This window comes from Pezoporus wallicus, unplaced genomic scaffold, assembly GCF_028554395.1.
Source record: "Pezoporus wallicus isolate ANWC-B61680 ecotype Strahan unplaced genomic scaffold, APGP_CSIRO_Pwel_v1 contig_3568, whole genome shotgun sequence".
NCBI lineage: Eukaryota > Metazoa > Chordata > Aves > Psittaciformes > Psittacidae > Pezoporus > Pezoporus wallicus.
This window is the reverse complement of record NW_026637826.1, coordinates 467485-489760: the sequence shown is the minus strand read 5'-3', so window position 1 is coordinate 489760 and position 22276 is coordinate 467485. Positions and strand designations below refer to the sequence as shown.

The 22276-nt window shown below is 42.0% G+C and overlaps 1 protein-coding gene across 2 annotated transcripts in view; it reads left to right on the top strand.

Moving 5' to 3' along the window:
* The first annotated feature begins 14798 nt into the window (after positions 1-14798).
* The window catches only part of RAD54L2 (RAD54 like 2), a 52376-nt gene continuing 44898 nt past the window's right edge, over positions 14799-22276 (top strand). For both annotated transcript variants that reach the window (XM_057407675.1, XM_057407672.1), the window contains exons 1-2: positions 14799-14987; positions 21355-21561. In XM_057407675.1, coding sequence (XP_057263658.1) covers positions 21411-21561 — 151 coding nt within the window. In that variant the 5' untranslated portion in view covers positions 14799-14987; positions 21355-21410. The remainder of the gene's footprint in view (positions 14988-21354; positions 21562-22276) is intronic.

Below are 22276 nucleotides of genomic sequence, written 5' to 3'. Positions count from 1 at the left end.
GAGGAGCTGTTGAGGATGTGTGATGTTTTCTGGGTTGGCAGGGCCTCACACTGAATACCACCTTCTCCTCCTCCAGAAAAGCTGTATGTTTTAGCCGCTGTGTTCCAATTGTACGGTACTGGGGTAACTGGTAACTTCTGCATCCCTAAAATATCTTGAAATTCCAGTTCTTATGTTCGAGAGTATTGCAGATCCTGTATGGGAACATCATGTACTCTTTTGAGGAGATGAACCAAACGATGTGTTTTCCATCTCATATCAATAGTGGTTGCATTTCAGTGGAGATTTGAAAAGTACAATCTAGCATAGAAAATTGCAACAGGCCATTACAGTGTTCTCTGGGATCCAAGTTGATGTCATAGAGTAATTCATGTTGGAAGCAGCCTCAGGAGGTGTCTAGTCCAGTCTGTTGCTCAAAGTGGCATCAGCATTACGTTTAGGGCAGGGCTTTGTTCTCTCAGGTCTTAAACCCTCCAAAGACAAAAGATTAATCAGTCTCTGCATCCCTCTTCCAGTGCTTGACTGTCCTCTCAGGGAAAACTGTTTATTTAATGTCAGCTCACAGTCTCTGCTGTTGCAGTTTGTCTCTTGTCCTGCTGCCACATACCTCTGTGCACAGTCCTCTTGATAACCTCTGTGTAGGTACAGGAGATAAGCAGTCAGCTCCCTGGGGAGCCTTTTCTTCTCCAGTCTGGACAGCCCTGTCTCTCACAGCCCCTCTGCACCAAGCAAGTGCTCTATCCCTCTGAGCATCTTGGTAACCCTCCACTGAATTTGCTCTGGTTTATCTATGTCTTGTAGTGGGGATGTCTGAAACTCCACGTGGTGTTTCAGATGGCTCCAGAAGTGCGAAGTGAGAAGGCATGATGGCTTCCTTTGCTCAGACAGGCTGTGGTCTTGATACAGGTCAGCATGCTGTTAGCTTGCATCACAGCCAGGGCACATTGCTGTCTACCAGATACTGCATTCTGTGTTTGTGGGTGCATATACACGTATGTACCTGTATGTATTTATATACACATGCATACAACTGTTCGTCTGTCATCATCCTCCTGTGTATCTATGAAAAGAGCCTCATTAATGTATATCTGTGTATATATGTGTGTGTGGGTATGTACACACATGTGTCAAATTACACTTTCCGCAGCACTGAACAGTTGCTTTTCCATCCTTTCCACACATTCCTGTTGTTGCTAGTGGTGTCCGTCAACTACCTGGCCTTCCCTACTTCTTGTCCTGTGGCACATCCCCTGTCTGGTTGTGCCTCCCAGCCAGCAGGTCTGTCTGTAGCCTTGCCTTGACTTTGTTTCTCAAAATTCCATTGTTTCAAATACCTCTGAGATGTATCAGGTTACTAGGCTAGGAAGGGAGTGGCAGTGGAGCAAGGCTTTTCCCGTGAGGATTGAGTTGAATCCCATTTGATTAAATTCAAATCCAGAATGTAATAACGTAGGAAGTATGTTTTCAAATAGTGTTGTTTATGGGTGCAAGTTAAATGAAACATTTAGATGCAGTATTTTGAAGGAGGCAGTTAGTTGCAGTGCAATTATGTTCATGTAAATTCTTGGAACTTGTTTTCTTCAGGTGCTTTGAAGTTTTGGGGAGATAATACCCCATAGGATAACTATTCTCTGCTAACTGATTTTCTTATTTTAAACTGAATTCTGGAGTACCATTTGATATTCCTACGTGCTTGGTTCAGATATAATTCTGAGACATGTGTTTTCTGCTTACACAAACTGATTTCTACATAATGTTTTCCTGATTGTCAAGTGTGTTTGAGTTAATTACAGCCAGGTTTGCTTCAGAGAATGCTCATTGCAAGACAGGAATTTGTTGTGTTTAAGTGATATTTTTAGCTATATAAAAATAAAAGAATCTATAGAGAGCTGTGGTTTTCCCCTGCCCCCCAGATCAGTGTTTATTAGAGTGCTTGCACCAACACAGAAGTAGAAATCAGACTTGTAGGATAGCATGTGTAGAGTCTGATATTCAAGTAATGCAAAACAATGAACGGAAATTTCTGGTTAACTTTTGGAAACCTTAAGTTTAGTTTCTAGGGGTTTATGTTTATTAAGAAACAATCCTAGAGATGAAGAGAAATGATAAAATAACACCATTTGTTGTTTTGAGAAACAGGCGGAATTAGCTGATGAATTCAAGTGTCATTACATCCTGTGATAAAGAAGAAGGTGGAATTACAGGTGTCTGTGAGAGGGGAAAAATTGTTGAACAAGCACCTTGAGAAGCTCTTTGGACTTCTGAGAACATGGTGGTGGTGCTTTGTTGTTGTTTTGTTGTTTCTTTAAGTCATTTTCTTTTAAACTAGCTAGCTAGTGACTTTAAGTAATGCTTGGAAAGTTACTGATCGATATTTCGTATGTGGTAACCAGCAAATGCTAATTCATGTATTTGTTAACAAAAGGATTGCATCTGAAGTTAAACAAGTTTGGGAGGGGGAAGGATGGAATAGTAGCCATGCAGGTAGAAAACTTATCAAGAATCATTGCTTTAAAAAATACCTCAAACTATAGAAAATAGGCTTTTAGAAGTTCTTGAAGGTCAGACAGACCGTTGACTTGATTTTATGTCTGAAGTGGAATAGCAAAATGTCAGTTTAGTCCTGTGAGCAAGACTAATTCAGTGCTATTGTAATCTCCAAGCAGCTGTGATAATTTAAATCTTGTTCTTGCTCAGTGGGAATGCTGGAGTTCAGGTCAGCCTGACACCTCCAGAAAGCTCGTGGCATTTTGAAGGTAACTAGAATTCGTTTGAAAGAGGAGAAGGAAAATGTATTACATTACTTAAATTTAATAACAGCGTTTTCAGCATGCTCTAAAATATGCAAGTAGGAGCGGTGATTTGAAGCTCTCTGTGGTGGCCTGTCAGCTTGTCCCAGAGCTGCTGTTCTGCAGGTGTATCTGAAGTTTGAATGCAGGAACAAAGAATGGGAGAATGAATCAACTTCTATTAGTGACAGTTGACTATTCAAACATTAGAGAAGACATAAATGCTGGTATGAGCCTGTCTAGAGGAAGTATTGATTCTCTGCTTGAGAAAAATGCTGAATAACGTAATGTCTGAAGATACCATTTAAGGATGCAGAAATCTGAAGTGGAAGACTTTTAGCCAGTTGCTTCAAAAAGAAGCTGAAGAAATCTATTAAGTTGCCCTAGTTTGGCTTGTAGTATAAACAGAGTACAATGCTGAAACTTTGTGAACAGTGCCCTATACTACTGTCCTAAATCCTAGGAGGTTTTGGGCTGTGCTGTGCAGTTGCCATTAGTTTCTTGAACACCTGTCTGAAAAGGAGGAGAGCTGGTGAGATGAACAAGCACCTTGCTGATATGACTTGATGTGACTCTGTCCTCTTCCTCTGCTACACTGCACGCATGATAGAAGCTATAGTAGATGCAATACACTGGCACAAGACACTTTCTACTGCTGTAACTGAAATTTCTACAAGAATTAAGCATCTTAACAGAAGCTCTCTTCTGCCACTGTAACTGGTTCTACGCTGGTGGACTAATTCTTACAGATGAGTAGAAAATCCAAGTTGGAAAAGCTCCATGTACCCACGTGGTTTCTTGTGTTACAAATAGATCAAAATTTTGCTGAACATGAGGACTTTGATCAAGGTCTAACAATTAAAACAAGATGCTTTACATAAGAGAGCCTTAAGAGAGGCACAGAATTTACAAAAGCAGTTAAAGAGGTTTGTAGTGATTTGGCAGATAACTGCTCTGGCATTCTTTGTGGAAAGCTAGCTTGATCTAATTAACAAAGAACTGGAACTGTGCAGGGGCAGAACTGATTACCAAGTGCAGAGCCCTTCTATTACTTGGCTGATATGGCTGATCAGGTACAAAGAGTTTGTAGGGCAAGCAATGTATGGGTAAAACTGAAACATGGTGGAGGTAACGGAATCTTGACTTGATCTTTTTTCCCTCAACAATGAAAATTTTTACCTAAAATTTCTGCTTGCAAAGAAAGCTCTTTGAGCCCATCAGAACTGTGGAAATGATATTTTAGAGATGTGATGATTCATCAGAGATTTCCTCCAGTCCTTCATAACCATAAGCTTACCCAGGATATCAGCATCAATTAAGTGTGGGGGGGGTTATGTTTGGAGTTGTTGATTCTGGAATAAATAGGTTGTTAAAGTGTATTGTTTTCATGTGAATTGCTCTGTTGTACCCAAAGACAACAACAACCAAACCCCAAAGCAAACAAAATCTATGAACCTGACAAAGCCTTGAAAGGGACTGTAGAGTGGAGGTACTCACACAGACTACAAAGTCAACTTGGAGAATGGGATGTTACTCAAAAAGGAACTGATTCAGGAGGGCTGGTGGTAGGATTCACTCAAAATTCTTGAAGGCAAAGAGGCTGTTAAATGGTTGGTGAGTGCCAGTGCTCTGGAGGATCAAAAAATTGTAATTAAAGCTCTTGTATCAAACTTGCGCTTAAGTAAGGGGTTTGTGTGATAGTTGTATTCCCAGGCCTCTTCTAATGATAATCAATGAGGGTGTTGTTGGAAAATGAATCTTGTTTAACAGATACAATTTCATGTATGTTCAGTGAGTCAAAATCTAGATTAAACATAGTGGATGTGAGAAACAGAATATGAATGGAGGATTTTTTGGGGGCATTTATAGTAGGTCCAGGGCTTTGTAGTATTTTTATCAGTGGCCTGGAAGAAAACATGATGTTAGAGCTGATCAAATTTGTGGATTATGTAAAGGTTACGGTGAGTGGCGAAGCATGAAGAAGGAATGGCAGCTGTGCAGTGTCCTCTGAGTTGTTTGGGTAACTGGGTCTAATATTGTCAAATATGTTTTTATAGAGCTGGAGCACAGTTATGTGTGTTAGGGAAAGACTGCAGGCTGTAGGTCTAGAATAAAGAATTGTTCTTCCAGAAACCAGTGACCTTGGAAAGGATGGCAAGAGCATAGCGGGTTCCTTGGCAGTATGCGAGTCCTCAGAGTAACACTGTAGGTATGAGGGCTACTAAAATAAGCTAATTACTTTTTCAATACTAATGTATATCCATAGTAACAGGATATACTGAATAAGGTCAGAGAGGTGAGATCTGCTGGGGAATATTTTGACCAGGTTTAATATTAGTGTTTTTAAAGAGGTGCTCAAAAGCAACAGAGATGTAGTGCTCAGTGTTGCTTGGCTGATTAAGTCACTCGTTATAAAACTTTTTCTTAAAGTGCTCGATTGGTTTAGCTTATCTCGATGTATTTAAAAGTTACTCAATTTTCTTCGGCCAAAATAGGCTGTGTACCAAAGGGCTCTTTAGTTTAGTGGGAAAAGCTGTGATAGCAGCCAGTGCCTGGAAGTTAAAAAGATTATTTCAAATTAGGAAGAAGGCACAGATTGTTAACAATGAATGTGGTTAAGCACTGAAGGCATTAGGAAGATGCTTGTAACTATTAAGGGAAATTAGGATGTCTCCATCTCTTGAAGACATCAAGTCAGGATGAAATATCATTTGCAGGATATGCATGAGCAATATTTGCACAGGTACACTGTATGTGTGCTTGTAGATCTACAAGTGTAGATGCCACTGTACAAATGCAAGAGTGCTTGAACATGCCAAACAGATCTTGCCCAGTTGTGTTCAGACTAGGTCTCTCTGCTTGCCCAAACTGGGATGAGTTAAATGATCTGATTATGGTAGCTGTTAATTTTCTGTCAAGGGAATAAATGTTCTCATATGAACCACTGTAATTTTTGATGATGTGGTAAGGAAGGGGCTGTATGGGGAAGGACAGGGATGACTCTTTCATTTCCTGAACAAACTGAATATCTACCTGCAGGTTCTTGGTGGCACGTCAGGATAGTTGATTGGGATGTTTTCCTAAACCCGTCTGGGAGGGTGATGGGAAGTAGTCCAGTTGTGACAGCAGCTTACTCCTGGTAGGCATCTTTCCAGACATCTTGATTGTCTCCCCATCATAGAATGAGTGTGTACCCAGTCATGTGATGGATAAAGGGCAGTGGGAAACATAGCCTACAGGAGCTGGATGCTTTCCTTGTGGCACATTGCTGCTAGATGGGCTTTTCCCCAGGTGCTCCCTCAGCTTCAGTAGGAAATGGGTATGCACACCAAACACCTGTTGTGCAGAAGAGGTGCTTCCGGCAAATGTCAGACATAATATGTATGTTCAGTTGCTCTGGTTTGGGGGAAAGGCAGGGGCTATAGCAAGCAACTGACATCACTGAAAGAGACCGTCCTGTTGGAAGAAGTCACGTCCTTGGACCATTTTCCAGCCAAGTGCTCCATTTCCCCTTCTATCGCTTATATTATTACTCACCAAGGCAGGCAAGGTGTTGTATTCTGGTCTTTGCACTCTTGGGCTGTCCTGTGCAGAAAGACTTAGGTATAAAATCCTTTTGTTGAGGGAAGCTGTTTATATCTTAATCTTTGAAATTCCCTGCCTCTTAGAGGGGGTGTGTCTTTCCTAACTGTTACCTCGTCTGATTCATTTTGCTAACGAAGAGAAAGCAGTGAAGAAAGAGAGACAGAAGTGGTTATAAATGAAGTTTCTTTACTTGCAGTCTTACAAGGACCCCCTTTTTCTGCAAGTGATCTTCTGGCTTCTCTTTACATTTGCTTCTGCTCAAGGAGTGTTTCGAGTTAGAAAGTCCTTTCCCTCATGTGCATTTTTCTCCTTGCCTGTGGCTGTTGCGGGCAGTTGCATCACTAGAGGGCTGGTGGAGTCCTGCATCTGGCTGCGGGGTCTCATGCCTCAATGCAAGCTTTGGAGAGTTGATACAACTCGGTGTGTAGCCCTGAGATTTCAGTGATTGGCAAGAGACAGGCAGCAATGTTGAGTTATAATCATAGTCTAGACAGCATTTTTGAGCTCTGTATGTCATTCTGGAGGGCTGTCAGCCTCCACAGCAGACCAGACTTAAGAGGACACAAAACTTGAACTTGAGGCTCCTTTCTCTTATTTTTCTGTTACAGATAATCATTGTGAACTAGAATGGCTCTGATAGTAATGATCCTTCTTTTCTAAATTTTTTGCCAATCTCTGTCAGTTTTCTAGTGTTTTGGATTCTAGTTTTCCTTAAAATATCCTGTCATGTACTTTAAATGGAATTCTCTAGTTTTTCCAAGTCTTGCTGATTTCACTACAGCTGTTGTTATTATTGTGGGAAAATTAGAACGTAAGAACTGCAGACGAGCGAGAGCTGAAAACGAAGCTGTAATTTAGCTAACATTTCTGCTGATTTCCTTATGGAAACTCCAGAATGGTACCAAAAAACCCCAACTTTGACTCCAGACACTCTTTCTAGATTTCCAGAAGTAATGAATCTTCCTTTTGAACTTCAATTTGTATTTTTAAATACTGAGTAAAAAACCCCTCACCTTTACCTTACAGAAAACGGGTTTGAAAGTTGAAATTTGAGATGCCTTTTCCTTAAATAAAAATAATCCTGCAATCTCACCTTCATTTTTTACTGTCCAGGTTTCAGGTTCGCTAGGTTGTGCTAGTAACATGCTAGCCAAAAGAAACTCAACCCTACCCTTTAACGAGTTTTTTGAGCTCTTGGAGATTCTCGGTTTTGTTTTCTTCATGGGTGGCTTTTTGATTTGTGTTTAGTGTCTTAGAAAATAAAAAAGGCTGTGGCACAGGGGAAGCAAACAAGTTTTTGGCTGTTACTCTGTGAAATCCCATCACTTTCATGCTGCTGCTCCCCATGAGTATTGTCACCTAACTCCACCTCTCTTGGTATTTATGGTAGGGAAGATTGAGGGGGAACAGAGTTAATTGTCCAGGAGGCTGGATGAGATTTTGGGGATGGGTGAGGATTGCAGAACTCAGGAGATTTCAGGTTTTTCTGCTTTGTTATGGCTTACAGTGTTGGAACTCCTCCTTCATCCTATACCAGACAGGTATCTTTCTCGTGGCTGCTGAGGAGGCCTGCCTCTTCTCTCCTCAGCTATCTCTTTGCTTGTCTGTGACATTAGTATTAGTTTGTAAAATGTCTAAGGGGTTACCTGTGGCCTGGGTCAGTAAACGGGGACCAAGAGTAGTGGTTTCTGGAGTGGCAACTTCATTGGTAACAGGAGAAAGAATAGGGTAAGTCTTTTAGAAGTTCATGACAAAGGTCGTTATGCCTCCTTGACTGAGCAGTTTGGGTGACGCTCAAGAGTCAAGTGAAACAAGCCCAAAGCCAGCAGGGAATGTGTGAGAGGCTGTGTATGCCAGTGTGTATTTGTGGCTGGAACTCCACAGTGGCCCTAGGTTGCACAGGGTGGGTTGGGGTGTCCTGCTGTTGCAGGACGGTTAGTCCTCCAGTGGAGAAAGCAATGTATGCCAGGGCTTTTCAAGCAGACAGCAAAGTATAGTGTAGATTGTGAGCAGAGCAAAGGTGTTTGACATCATGAATAAAATAATGTATTGATGCCCTGCAGATCTCAGGAAAAGGTCTATGTTCTAGGACAGCCCAGGAATGTCTGCTTATCCCAGATGTAATAAAATACAACATGAAAACAAAGAAAGGTAGAGGGATAAAGCAAGTGATTTTCTTTTATTCAAGTACTAAAAATTAGCCCTTGATCTCGGGCAAGGGCATCATGGCCAAAGAAAATTCCTCTTAATGAAGTTAAAGAAATTACCCATTTGTTCTAATGGTGCAGGTTGCATTGCTTCCCTTTGATACCACACAGAGGTGTTCTTTCATCAGTCCTGCTTGAGTGCATTTAGGAGAACATCTGCCCTTACCTGGAGAAGTTTCTGTCAGTGCTAGTTACTAGTTTCTCTAGGTCAGGGCAGGTTATCTTCCTGCTCCCCAGAATAGAGCCTTATCCATTTATTGCCTCTTTAATGCCAGTACCCAAATGTAATTGCAAGGACCTGTTCACAGAGGCTATAGTTAAACATGAAGGACTTGTGTGAGGAGATCTGTTGGTATTTTGCTTTGAGCTCTGAGCAGTTTAAAAGTGTTTGCTATGGGGAGAGAGATGTGCACAGCAAAGGTGTCTAGCTGCATGGTATATTTGATGATACTTTTGCCCTTTGAATGGCAGTTGCATTGATTTGTCAATTAAAAAAAAACCCAAACCCCAAATGAACTTCAAAAATAGATACCCTTCCACACAAACCACGTAGCGATGCCATGACTATTTAAAGGAGGAGGCAATTGAGAGGACTGAGTATGAGAATGTTCATGTCTCGCCTCAGATACATGAACCAGCCTTTTGATTGATGTTTGTATTGAAGGTAAGGAAACTGTCACAAGGACCACCTCACTTGCTCAAATCAAAACGCTGTCCCTCCCCTCTATTGCAGTAGCATTCTGGCCACTCTCCATGGCTCTGTGGGCAGTGATGCCAGCTTGGTCAGGCCATACCCATGGCTGCATATTCCCACCATCTGACTGTTTTAACCCTTGTGCCTGCACAGCTCTTCTTGGAACTTTGGATTAAAACGCATATGGGAGCTGAATTTTGCTTCCAGGTTGGTTTTCAGTGGAATCAGTTTGCTGTTCAACCATGCAGATAGTTGTGCTGGTGCAGTACGCAAGCTGTGTGCTGGTGGGAAAGAGCAGCTGCTGCAGAGAGTGTGTCCGAGGCCTGAGAAGCTGCAATCAGCAAGAGGGAAAATGGGTAATTTAATGAGGGCTAAATCTTTATTATCCTTCTGATGCCTGTGAAATCTGAAAACTGTTTGTCAGTGTCAGAGCATGTCACTGTCTCTCTAATTGGTAGGATTAGCATCAGGTTTTGGTTGCCATCTTCTGTTTGTTACTCTCTTTAGGCTTTGCATTTATTATTTGCATCACTCATGGATGAAAGTGAAAGAAACTGCATTCATAGTGTAATCTAACTGTCCAGAGGTTTAGATTACTTTTGCTGCATTGCTACTTGTCTGAAAAGGGGGCTGGCTCTGGCTTCTCCTTTCCAGAAGCAGTGCAAGAATTGTACATTCCTTCCTTAAAAGAAGTGCCAGGGTTATGGAGTGCATCTTGGCTACCAAACACAAGCTTCCGGGCATGGGAAATAAGGAAAGTGAGCTTGGTTTTGCAGGGGATGTTGGGGTGTGGGAGGTAGCAGGAACAAAGAGTATTTCTTAAGTCAAGAAGTTGTTGTAGGGGTCATGTCACTGGTTGGGTTTTAAGTTTCTTGTCCGTACGTGGCAACGAATTGAGGGGACAGGACCGAAAAAATAAACCTTACAGAATCAGTGCCTTGCACCACTTGGTGGATGAAGTGTATAGAATCATAGAATCATAGAATGGTTAGGGTTGGAAAGGACCTTTAGATCATCCAGTTCCAACCCCCCTGCCATGGGCAGGGACACCTCACACTAAACCATCTCACCCAAGGCCTCATCCAACCTGGTCTTGAACACTGCCAGGGATGGAGCATTCACAACCTCCCTGGGCAACCCATTCCAGTGCCTCACCACCCTAACAGGACAGAATTTCCTTCTTATATCCAATCTAAACTTCCCCTGTTTAAGTTTTAACCCGTTACCCCTTGTCCTATCACTACAGTCTCTAATTAAGAGTCCCTCCCCAGCATCCCTATATCACCAGCATCCCTGTATCACAAGCTCTGAACTGGAAAGCAAGTGCCTTGAAAACTGGATGGCAAGATGACTATTGCATAGAATAAAGAAGGTTTGGGGTTGAAGAAGTTAGCTGCTTTTGTGATGAGATCTTTGGGGAAAAGGAGTTATCCCAGAAGAGAACTTTTCCTAGAATGTTGTCCTGTTACTTCTAGAGGAGAATTTCCTGGGAAAGCTGGTTTATCCTGGGGGGAAGCTCTTAACTCCGGACAATGCACAGTAATACTTACCTTAGCCAGCATTTTTAAGTTTCTGTCCCCTGTAACTTGCATCCTGTTCTCCAAGGAATATGAGCAGCTCAGGTCTTTATTGTGTAATCTGAATTGGTTTGTAATGGCAATAGTTTACTACTTCAGAGAAAGAAGACCCAGATACTGAGCAGAGAACACTGAGGAAATGGGTGATCTGCTTTGTCATGAACACTCCTTAAGAAAAGGTTTTTTTCTGACTCTCCCTTAAAAAAAACCAAACAACCCAGACCAGAGAAGTGCCTTTTTCTTCCTCCTGTCCTTACCACAGCACTTGTGAGAAAACAGAGAGGAGAGCTTTTATTTCAACCAAATCAACGCTTCTGGTCAGTAAAGTACTTATTTTAATAGAATGAGATGAGTAGTTAGCCTCTGCTGCTGGTGTGGAACCTTTTTGTGAATATATCTCTCTTTATATACACATATGCACACTTTTCTTGTGATGAGAAGGTACATCCTCTAGGAAGTCTTTAACTTTTCTTATTTGCTTTCTTCATTCCTAACAGAATTAAATGAATTAAATTGAGTGAGATTTTACAGGGCTGCTGGTAGATCTGCTCTGGAAATGCCTGCCTTATAACTAGTTTTTTTCTGTTAAAGGATGCTATTAATCACAGCCAAGAACTCATGTCAAAAGAAGAGTTGTAGTTACTATTCATATTGGAGTTCAACCCAAATCAATAATGATCAAGAGTAGACAAATGGGTAGTCAGTAAAATGACTTGGCAACCTTGATTCAAGGCTAATAATTCAATAATCCAGCTAATAATTGAAGAGGAGGGGAGGAAAAAATAGAGATGGGACAAGAAATTCTGTTCCTGTTATATTTTGGGAGAGAGAGGCTGCTGAGTGTAGGGATGTTGACTTACAGCATATGGTCCTCTTTGCTTGGGATGGTAATGTGTCAACAGGACGCTGGGAGAACTGGCTTGCCTGCAGTTCCTTCTGTACATGCTCGCTGGGTATGGCTGCCAGTCAGGCAGCATTTGCAAATGCTAAATGAGCTTGGATAGAAAAAGTGGTCACTTGGGGAAGGCAGTTAACTGAAACTTGCCCTCAACTTTGAGAGAAAGCATACCCAAAAGGTTAAGGTTTTTTTAAAGATCACAGCTGAATGCTCTGTATCGTTCTGCTTCTGAATCTCGGAAACATAACATTTGGATTCTGCACGGGTATGAATATCTCTACAGTACTGTCTGTTCTGTAACTACAAAAGACATTCCTAACATTTATGAAAGAGGATTTGTACATTTGGGAGATAGTGACATTTTTACTGTAAAAGAGTCATGTCTAATAGCCAGCAGCTAATTCTGTAGCTGACTTGTGGTGCTTATTCACCATAGTGATTTTTAGTTTTTCCTAGTACGTTCCTTTTCAACTGCACCTTCTTTTCTTAGCACTGGATATGCTTGTGCCTGTTCATAATGGCAATTCATGTCCTGGTTAACGTTTGTTAGGACTGGACAGTTGGATATGTTTACCAAAAGGGTATGGTGACCCACAGGGTATATTATCTTTCTGTTAATATTTGCGTATCTCCTTAGCCAAACTTGCATTGTGCTGCTTTTAAAGCTCTTTTGGAAGTAAGCTGAAGTATGTGGAGTCATACAATCACAAGCTTAGAATCATAGAATGGTTTAGGTTGAAAAAGACCTTAAATTTGTCTAGTTCCAACCCCCATGCTGTGGACAGGGACACGTCACACTAGACCATGTCATTCAAGGCTCTGTCCAGCCTGGCCTTGAACAGTGCCAGGTACAGGACATTTACAGCTTCCTTGGGCAGCCTGTTCCAGTGCCTCACCACCCTCACCCTGAAGAACTTCTTTCTTACATCTAACCCTGATTAAGTTTAAACCCATCACCCCTTGTCCTGTCGCTACAGTCCCTAATGAAGAGTCCCTCTCCAGCATCCTTGTAGCCTCCTTCAGGTACTGGAAGGCTGCTCTGAGGTGTCCATGCAGCTTCTCCAGGCTGAACAGCCCCAACTTTCTCAGCCTGTCTTCATGTGGGAGGTGCTCCAGTCCCTGATCATCCTCATGGCCTCCTCTGGACTTGCTCTAACAAGCAGTAAGCTAAATTTATAAGCTAATTTATTCGCTAAAAATGTAATAACTACATCATGAGATTCATAGCTCAGTCTCTTCTGTGAAATAATACCTATTATCTCTAAGTGGGGTGTTTTCTGTGTGTGTATGCAAATGATCCCCTAACAGTACTGTGTGGTGAGAGGCAGTAACCTCCATTCTTCTCCCTTGCAGGCCCATCCAAACCATTGGGAGGTTTTGAGCCAGCAAAGTGCAACTAAAGTGGTGCTTCCATTACAAAGGACAAAACCACAGGAGACTTATTTCATCCAGTTGCTTTCCATGTGAGCTGCCTGTAGTGTCAATCTTAAGTATTATTGAAACAAATATATTTGTGCAGGATAGGTGAGGATCTATGTGGGTGTTTTATTTTGACCTGTCTAGTGGGAAAGGCAAAAATGAACAGATTTTGGTGACTTTGTTCTCAAAACCAGCAGAAGAGTGACCTTTATAAGTGGTGCTGCATATTATAAGTTTTCCCAGCACTGTGCAAGCAGTATGTTCTGTTGGAAGGAATGACTCTGAAAGAAACCCCTGTTTCTGACAGTTCTTAATCTCCTAATGGGTTCTTAATCCACAGTGGAATCCAATCAAATTTAGTTTAATGTCTGATTGCTTGACAGACTGCAGCAACTTGGGTCTAACATATGCTAATTGTCATCTTTGTATCATGCGAGTTCAAAACTGTTTATTTCCATTTCCTCCTACTTCAGGATTTTTTGGTTTTCTTCTTTCTTTTTTCGCTGATGTTCAAGTCTCTTTGGTAAACTGTAGGTGGCATAAGTAATGCTTTCTCGTCGCTGGTGTAATTATCATTGCTGGAGGTGGGATAGGGAATAAAGAGGCACAAAACCATGTTAAATTCTTCCTTTTTCTAAAAACTGCATCAACCAGAACCTCAGGTTTTAGTCCAGTTCTGAAAATGAAGAAAAGATGAGGCACCAGAAAAAAACTTCCAGACCTCTTCAGCTTTTTCTAGAGAAATGCAGACATACAACTAAAGGAAGAGTTAAGCTGTGTTTACTTTGCACACTGTCATCAACAAATCACATTGTGACTGGTGTCTGTCTCAGAGGAGATGGTGAGTTGCCCTGGCCTGCTGCTGCTGGTGGGAAAGCTTGTTTCCTGAGCAGAGACACAGTCAAAAGCAGTGAATCATTTCCCCATAATGAAATGTGCTGCTCTGGGAGGCAGAGGAACAAGAGTGTGTGTATGGGGTGATGCTGAGAAAACAGGATAGATCAACTAGGCCTTTCAGCATTGGGAAAACATGCAGTGTTCCCCATTTTGAAAGATGAAAACATTATTTATGGGCTATTTCAGTCTGTTTCTGTGGGATACTCTTCAAGGAAGTAAGCCATAATGTTAGTGTATCTCAATGACCAAAGCCATAGTTTGTCTTCATCAAGTGACAGTGACTGATCTTTACTTGAGAAGGTTAGCTCATTGCTTTTTCACTCCTCTCTGTTCCACTGCTTCTGTTCATGTAATTTACTCTTGATTTATTACATAACTTCTCTGGCACCTATGTATGTGTAACGAGAGCTTAAACTCCTAGAGGGATCTTTCAGTTATCTGGATCTTCCTTGCTTGTGGAAATTGGCTTATGTTTTGACATAGTTTGGGTACTCACAAAGACAAGGCTTGCCATGCCTCTCTCATGAGCTGACTTCTATAATCTATCTTTTGGGGTTTGAGAATGGTTGTCATTGCAGGGTAGGCAAATTTGCACCAAACTACTCTGCCATATACAATGTATTGAATATAGTTTGGGATCCTGACATGCTATGCCCTACTATCAAGTCTTCCCCATCATTTGAAATCTTTTATTTTTACCTTACTTCCTCAAAGGTACTGGTTGTTTTTCTATAGCCATAGCACCATGAGTAAAACACATAAGAACACACTTGGAAGTGTCTTCTATGTTGAAATGCTGTTTGCTTTGAAAGCAGAAACAGGGATCAAGGAAAGCAAGTTCCCTTTTCTCAACATTTCAGGAATGCACGTGCCATTTGTACAGACGTTGCCAGAGCTGAAAACAACTGGAGGTTCTGTGAAGTAAGAGACAAGATATTTATTCATTTGTGATAGTGTTGATCCAGATGAATATCAGTAATTACTGGAAGCAAAGCCATTCACATGCTTCTTACCTCAGCCTGAGCTTTTATGGAGCACAAAACAAACTGCCCTTCTAGATAGTGCGGTTCACGGGTAAAGAACGCTTTGAGCTGATTTATAGGAAGTCAGTTTCTACTTTAATATAATTAAATAAAGTCACTTTTAAAAGCAATGCAACATTATTTAGTGACATCTTCATTAGAGACTGTAGTGATAAGACAAGAGGTAACAGGTTAAAACTTAAACAGGGGAAGTTTAGATTGGATATAAGGAGGAAATTCTTTCCTGTGAGGGTGGTGAGGCATTGGAATGGGTTGCCCAGGGAGGTTGTGAATGCTCCATCCCTGGCAGTGTTCAAGACCAGGTTGGACGAGGCCTTGGGTGATATGGTTTAGTGTGAGGTGTCCCTGCCCATGGCAGGGGGGTTGGAACTGGATGATCTTAAGGTCCTTTCCAACCCGAACTATTGTATGATTCTATGACATGATTGTGTACTTACATATATGCAAACATTAAAGGAATTTGCCCATATCTGCTGGCTCTGTCCAGAGGTAAAGAGCTTGTCAGTGCCTTACAATATCTGAGGGAAGTGAGCACTGACACTTTATGCAAAGTATTGAGGTTTTTTCTTTAAAGGTTACAAAATGTTGGCACTCCTGGCAGTAGGGTGTACCCACATCCCTGTTAAAATGCAGGGGAGAGAGGATGCTGTGGCAGGAGGTTTCTGCCGGAGCTGATGGATGACCAGTGTGTGCCACTGCCACCACCAATTCAGGTCGTGGCAGATCTGCAGATGCTGCCACTGACTTGGCGCTAGCTCTTTTTGTTTGGGATCACAGTGGGAGCCAGACCTTATGTAATGTTCATTGTCACATTCTCCGTGCCAGCACTGTCATGTCAGCAGAGGGGAAGGATTAGCTCTCTTTTCTTTCTTAATGGGCTGGTTTTAGGGTGGTTGGTTGTTATGTTTGGTTTTTTTTTTCATTATTATTCTGCTTTCTCCCACCCCTTCTTGCAGCAGCTTTTGTTAATCTTGTTCTCAGGGAACAACCAGTTTCAGGCTGTTTTTAGTAGTGCGTTGCCTTTTAGGAAGGTGATTGTTAACCTAGAGAGAATGAAAGAGCAAGCCCTGCAACTCTCCAGGACTGATACACTGAAGAGTTTTTTAAAGCAGTCTGTTATATTTGTTCTTGATTCCTGCTCCCCACAGATCACAGTGGGCTCCTTAATACTCACCTCAAGCGTGGGCGAAGACTAAATGCATTGTGCCTGTGTTTATGTGGGATGGGGAGAAGCATCCCTTCTTGCTCAGAAGGCTGGTTCAGGGCAAGCAGATGCTCTCCAGTTTATGATTTTACAGGTTCCTGCTTTGTCTTTTCTTCAGTTTAATATTCCTGTAAGTAAACATATCACTTATAGAGGGAATCAATGCCACTTCGTTTTGTGGTGGTTTGAGCAGGAGGAAATGAAGGAGAATTGTTTTCTTCCTTCCCAGCTAGCAGTGTGTGGCCACCAGTTACCTGTGAGTCACAGTTGAAAAACTGCATTGCTCGAGTCCTAACAGTCTCAGCCTGCGAAGGAAGAAGGGATTTAAATCACGAACTAATCAATTAAGGATTGCTTTAAAGGCAATTTGTGGGAGTTATAGCTGGGGGAAAGAAGTTCCTGTGGGTTTTTCAGTAAGCACTCAAGTTCACTTTGTTAAAAACATGGAGGAGATCTGCAGGTTTAGTGTTGGTCAGTAACACTGTTGGCTCTTTTTTGAGAAAATATCCTTTTGAGTGATTTCCCCCCACTGTTTTTTACATGATAATGTAAAATAGAGATGTTAGTGTTGCATAATGGAAGATCGAGAAGTTCTCAGATTTGTTAGACTCAAACTACCCAAACCCACCGATCTCGGGTTTATTTCTTACTGCATTTTTGAACGGAACAGGAAAGTATTACTGGTTATTTTGCAATAACATTGCAAGTTATTACTTGCAAACCATTACAAGATTTTTTTTATCATACAGAGAAGCTTAAGGTCATGACTTTTTTAGCGATACATCTGTATGCTTTATAGTAATTTTCCATTAGTTACTGAAGGCTACCTGTAAGCTATCAAAACCGTGCTAGCAGCAATCTAGCAACAAGATGAGATTTCTCCGGATGAGCCAGCTGTTACCTTTGTACGCGTCCAGGTTGAAGTGTTTGTGTGCGAGCTGAGTGTATAAGAGGAGTTTTATGGCCCCAGCCAGTGCACCATTTTGCTGCCAAAGAAAAAGATAAAGGAAATTATTATTACCATAGAACATGACTTTATATAGCAGAAACTGGAGAGCGTTGTGCCGCACTGACTTTGAAATACCTGGTTTTATTAAGCTGTCTGTGCAAATCCTCTTGTGATTTGCCAGCGCGCTCAATCCTGTTCCTATGGGCAGGCACCACAATGACTGAAGTGAGGTCTTGGTTACAAAACAGGCTTTAAGGGACAAATCTTGATGAGTCCCAGATATTGGGCTTGGCTGGAGGTTGGAGAGGTGATGGAATCCTCTTTACTGTTCAGCGCTGTAGTAGCATTAGTGTTAAACCTGGAGGCTTCCTGGAGGCCCAAGGGAATCCTGCTCCTCCTTGGCCAGGTGGGGAAGGACTCTAATCTGCCCTGCATCCTTCCTTGTCTAGATTTGTAGTAGTTAATGAAATAATAGTTTAGTTTATAGTGTTGATGAGTACTCTGATGCAGGTAGCAATGTTGTACAGAAATCACAGGATGCCATGATGTTTGCTGGTTTTTTTACTTAATCGCATGGCTTATGGCATGTGTGACCCTGCAGTGAAAAACTGTCACTCTCTCTACTTCAGATGTAAGAAAAAATGGTGACTTTTCAAGCCCTTGCAGAGTGAAAGAAAAACCCAAGGACAACAGAAACGTGCCCAAATGTGCAAGCTCTTGAAGTTTCCTCATCCAGAGCTGGGCCTTCTTCCTGTGCCTGCTGAGGAGGCAGCAGCCATCATTGCATGGCATTTACTTACTATCTGAAATGTTCTACCTTAAAAAAGCAAAGGCCCCCAAACTTTGGAACTATTTTTGTCATTGTTGAAAGACAGGACATAATACATGAGAGAGGCTGTCTTGGATGTGAATTTGATGTGCAGTTGATTGCAGGGTTTAACTTCCTGGGTAGGATAAACACGACAGCTCTTTTCTTCTCCCTGAGTAAGCAAGAGGAATTTTTCAGTGTTTTCACCCAATACCCCAGCAGCCTCACCAGGTATTGGACTGGCTGCTGCACTCTATGGACTTCTGGCTTTCTGTGGTGAGCCATGGTGTGGCTGGCTTGGTTTGTGTTTCTTGGTGCTGGTAAACCCTCCTTACAGCATAATGCTTGAGGTGCAGCATCCCATTTTGCATCAGGGCAGAGGGTTTGTGGATTGGTTTAATGTGGGACAGCCAAAAAGTCCAGACAAACAGTAACTTTGATTAGTGAAGGTAAGCTGTTTATCTCTCACAAAGTGCCCTTCCTACAGTGATTAAATGTTGAGTGTGGTGCAAAGGCAAGAGAACGGGGCACGTTGGAGTCACTCGGCCATAAAACAGTAGCGGCAGCTACAATCTGGCCCTGTTGTGTAATTCCCCTTGGTGGAAGGCTCTGAACTGGGTCAGATCGGTGTGAGAAACGAGGGCAGTCTCGTGGTGTGTAATGTGTACCTGCCTGTCCTGCTGTGTCCCCGCTGCGTGCTCCAGTGCCACCAGGCAGGGTGGGAGCCCTCCCGAGACCCTGTGCTTACACAACGCAACGGAGAGCAGCTGTGGAGCTGCGAGAGCTGAGGAGCAGGATGGGAGGGAGGAAGCCAGACAGCAGCGTGACAATAGGCACAGAGGAGTTAACCATCTTTGTTTCACCCAGCTTCTGTGAGATTTAATTAAGTCTTTTCGAAAGCTTCTTTTTAACTCTCCTGCATATGGCTGGGGCTGCTGAATGGATGTCAGGAGTTACCTTATAAAGAACATGTACTTACTGCTAAACAAAAATAAAGCATAGATTAGAGCCCTTTTGTATTCCAGCCTGAGATACAGCTGCTCTCCACTGAGTTTGATTTTATTTATAGAAATACAAAGACTTCTATTCTTTCCTTTAAACAGTTTTCAGAAAGTGTTTTGTTGTGGGGTTCCCCCCCCCCCTTTTTCCTGTTCTTTTTTAAGGATCTGCGACAAATGATGAAACATGAGAGATGACACACGGGAGGATGCTAATGGGAGAAACTGTATCGTGTGTTATTCTTTGACCTGGAGTGTTTAGTGGCATTCAGCCCTTCTGCTTTTCCTGTTTGTAGATGAGAATTCACTCCTGCCATTTTGGTAGTGTTTGTATTTCTTCTTTTTTGTTGGTTTTGTTGTTGTTTTTTTTTTTTTTTTTTTTTTTGGGGGGGGGGTGGTGCTTAATTTAATGGGGTAGTAAAACATGGATATTTTTTAATATGCTTCTGTTGGTACGGTTTCCTGCAGATTGCGTGCGCGGTGCTTTATAGCACAGTATAGACAACATGGGAATAAATAAATCTCTCTGAAATCCCAGGCGACCAGCAAAGACCCACAGAGGTAACACTACTGCCCATCTCCTGAAATGGAAAGAGACACGTGCACCTTTACAGTTGCAGGTTTGAGTGCAACCTGTAAAGTGTGAAGAAATGCCTGTTTTCCGTAGGGCTGGATATCAGCCGGAAGAGCCCCATGGTTGCTATTTAAAAGTAAAAAGAAACCACTGTTTTGAAACACATGTAGACTTCAGCACAGCATTTGTGAGGAAAAACTTCTGATAATAGATACTGCTGATTTGTGCCTGCAGTCCTTGACTGAAGTCACCAGACATCAGCAGTAAGCGATGCCGCAGGTCCCTATATTGCAGCAGGCTGACAGCAGCAGGGCTCGGTACCTGCCTACCAGCAGGCCACAGAAGCTGAATTAATCTCTTTGGCTTGTGTAAACTGGCACAGTTCCACGGAGCTAATTTAGATTTTGGCCTTTTCTACCATCTGCTCGACAAAGCCAACTTATTTTGTGTGGCATGTGTAATAGTGTAGGGACTTCAGTTGTCTGCCTGGTGGCAAAGTGCTCCTGGGCCCTGGTGGTGAAAGGCTTCCCATTCCAATATCAATCTCCACAAAGTTCTTTCCTCGTGTTTATTTTCTTTCAGACACTCTTCAATGTTATTGAGGAGCTGAGAGAGGCAAAGCAGGAACTGATGAGTTCAGCTGGAATAATTCAGCATGCTTGACAGTTAGATTTTCAGCCCTGCTTACAGGGGTGTTGAGTTGTGTCTTTAACCTTCAAGATCCTGAGCTCATCTACTTACTGCTGAAACACAGCTGAAAATGCTTTTTTTCTAGGTTTGTAGATATATGTGCTGCCTTCTCTGCTTCCAAGTCCTTTTTTGATTTTTTTTCTTTAAGTGGTTGATTAGTTCTCCAGTATTTTATAGTTTACAATGGAAATGTGGTGTAAGTAGGGGGCACTGGAAAATGAGTGATGAGGAAATGTTTCCCTTGTCTTTCTTTAAAGCTTTCTGGGGAATGTGTGGGTAGTAGTTCTTCTGAGGCTTGCTTTTTTGAACACATCCTTTGCTTTATGTTCCTTAAGATCAAGATGCCTTCTTTATTTTCCTTTCTTGGTTGTGTCTCTTTCTTTGCATCCATCTTATGCAGCTCTTTGGTAATTCATTGTGCATGAAAGAGGAATACCCAGGAGTACCCATCACTATCCAGAAGTGACAGTGCGTGTTGTGAAGAGATAAACTTGTGACTTTGTGATTGCCTTGGCCCTTTCTTTAGGCTTTGTTGTTTTGTACCCTGATTTCTGCTGTGATGCACTGGAGTAGTGTAACAGAGGAATGGCACAGCAAGCTCCAGTTCTTGTTCTGTGGGTTTCTGTGACTGATTTTTTTTCCTATGCTTCATGTTTGGATGGTAGTGTTCCGAAGTTGTTCACATCATTCATTTATTTTACATCTTTGTATAATCAGACATTGATACTAGGGATCTTTCTGCTGTATGCATGTCAAAGGTACCAACAGAAAGATGTTTTTTTTAGAGATTAGTCAATATGTTGGTTCTGTTACTGATTCTACAATGCTGGGCCAATATTATGATACATTGCTTATGGTATCCATTTTCTACACAGGATTTTGTGTGCAGCCTGATGTAACTGTTATTTAAAAGACTGATGGCAGATTTGTGCTTTTATATGCAGTAATCTGTCTATGATCTTGAGTCTTGAGGCTCACAGGCTGGGATTCACTGGGCTCATTATTTACCTCTTTTCTTGCAGGGCTGCCTCACGGTAGAACATGAGCAGGTAATGCACAAGGAGCATCACTGGGAATCATGTCAGACGAGTCAATCTCAGGGAGTGATCCGGACCTGGACCCGGACTTGGAGCAGGAGGATATGGAAGAGGAGGAGGAGGAAGATGAGGAGGAGGCGATGGAGGAGGACAATGATGGGGATGACGAGGAGGACTTACTTGATGAGAGTGGTGAGTGGGGTTGTGGATCTCTGCATACATTTGTTATACAAAGCTGGTGTTACTAATTTTGGTGAGTGACACATAGGTAGATTGTATAAGGGTTAGAGTTTGTCCAGTGCTTGGCAGGGAGAAGTTCTTATGTGGGTGTTCAGTTTAAAGAGGGATTTAATGTGGGTTAAACTTGGACTTCTGGACACAAAAAAATAGAATTTCATCATAAAAACAAGCCACAAACATAAATTGGAAAGAGGAGAAAATTTTAAAATAGCTACAGATTTTGGGAAAGCCATTGTATAAAGAAGTAAATAAATCAGTTTAGTTACCTGTATTATGAACAAGATCTGGTGTCAGATGCAAACATGTTTGCATCAGTGGTTTGCCTATAGGTAAACAATTTAATGGATGCTATGAGCAATTATTGATTACTTACAATAATTGTCTTTAACAACTGGAAAATGTTCCTTTCCGACAGCACCCAGGTTGAGTTTATTTTCCTTTCGTTGACAATATGAAAGGTGGCTGTGCTAAGTTACCACCTTCTATCCTCGCCTAGTTGTAGCTGCCCCACTCTCCTCTTCAGTTAGGAGCAGTGTAGTTGTTGTGGACCTGTGCTGTGCAGGTTACATTTGAGCTAGATTAGATAACTGTGAGGTTCCTGGCATGATCCTAGGAATAGGTTTGTTGATCCAGCAGAAGGGCTGATGTTTGAGGGCACATAGACAAG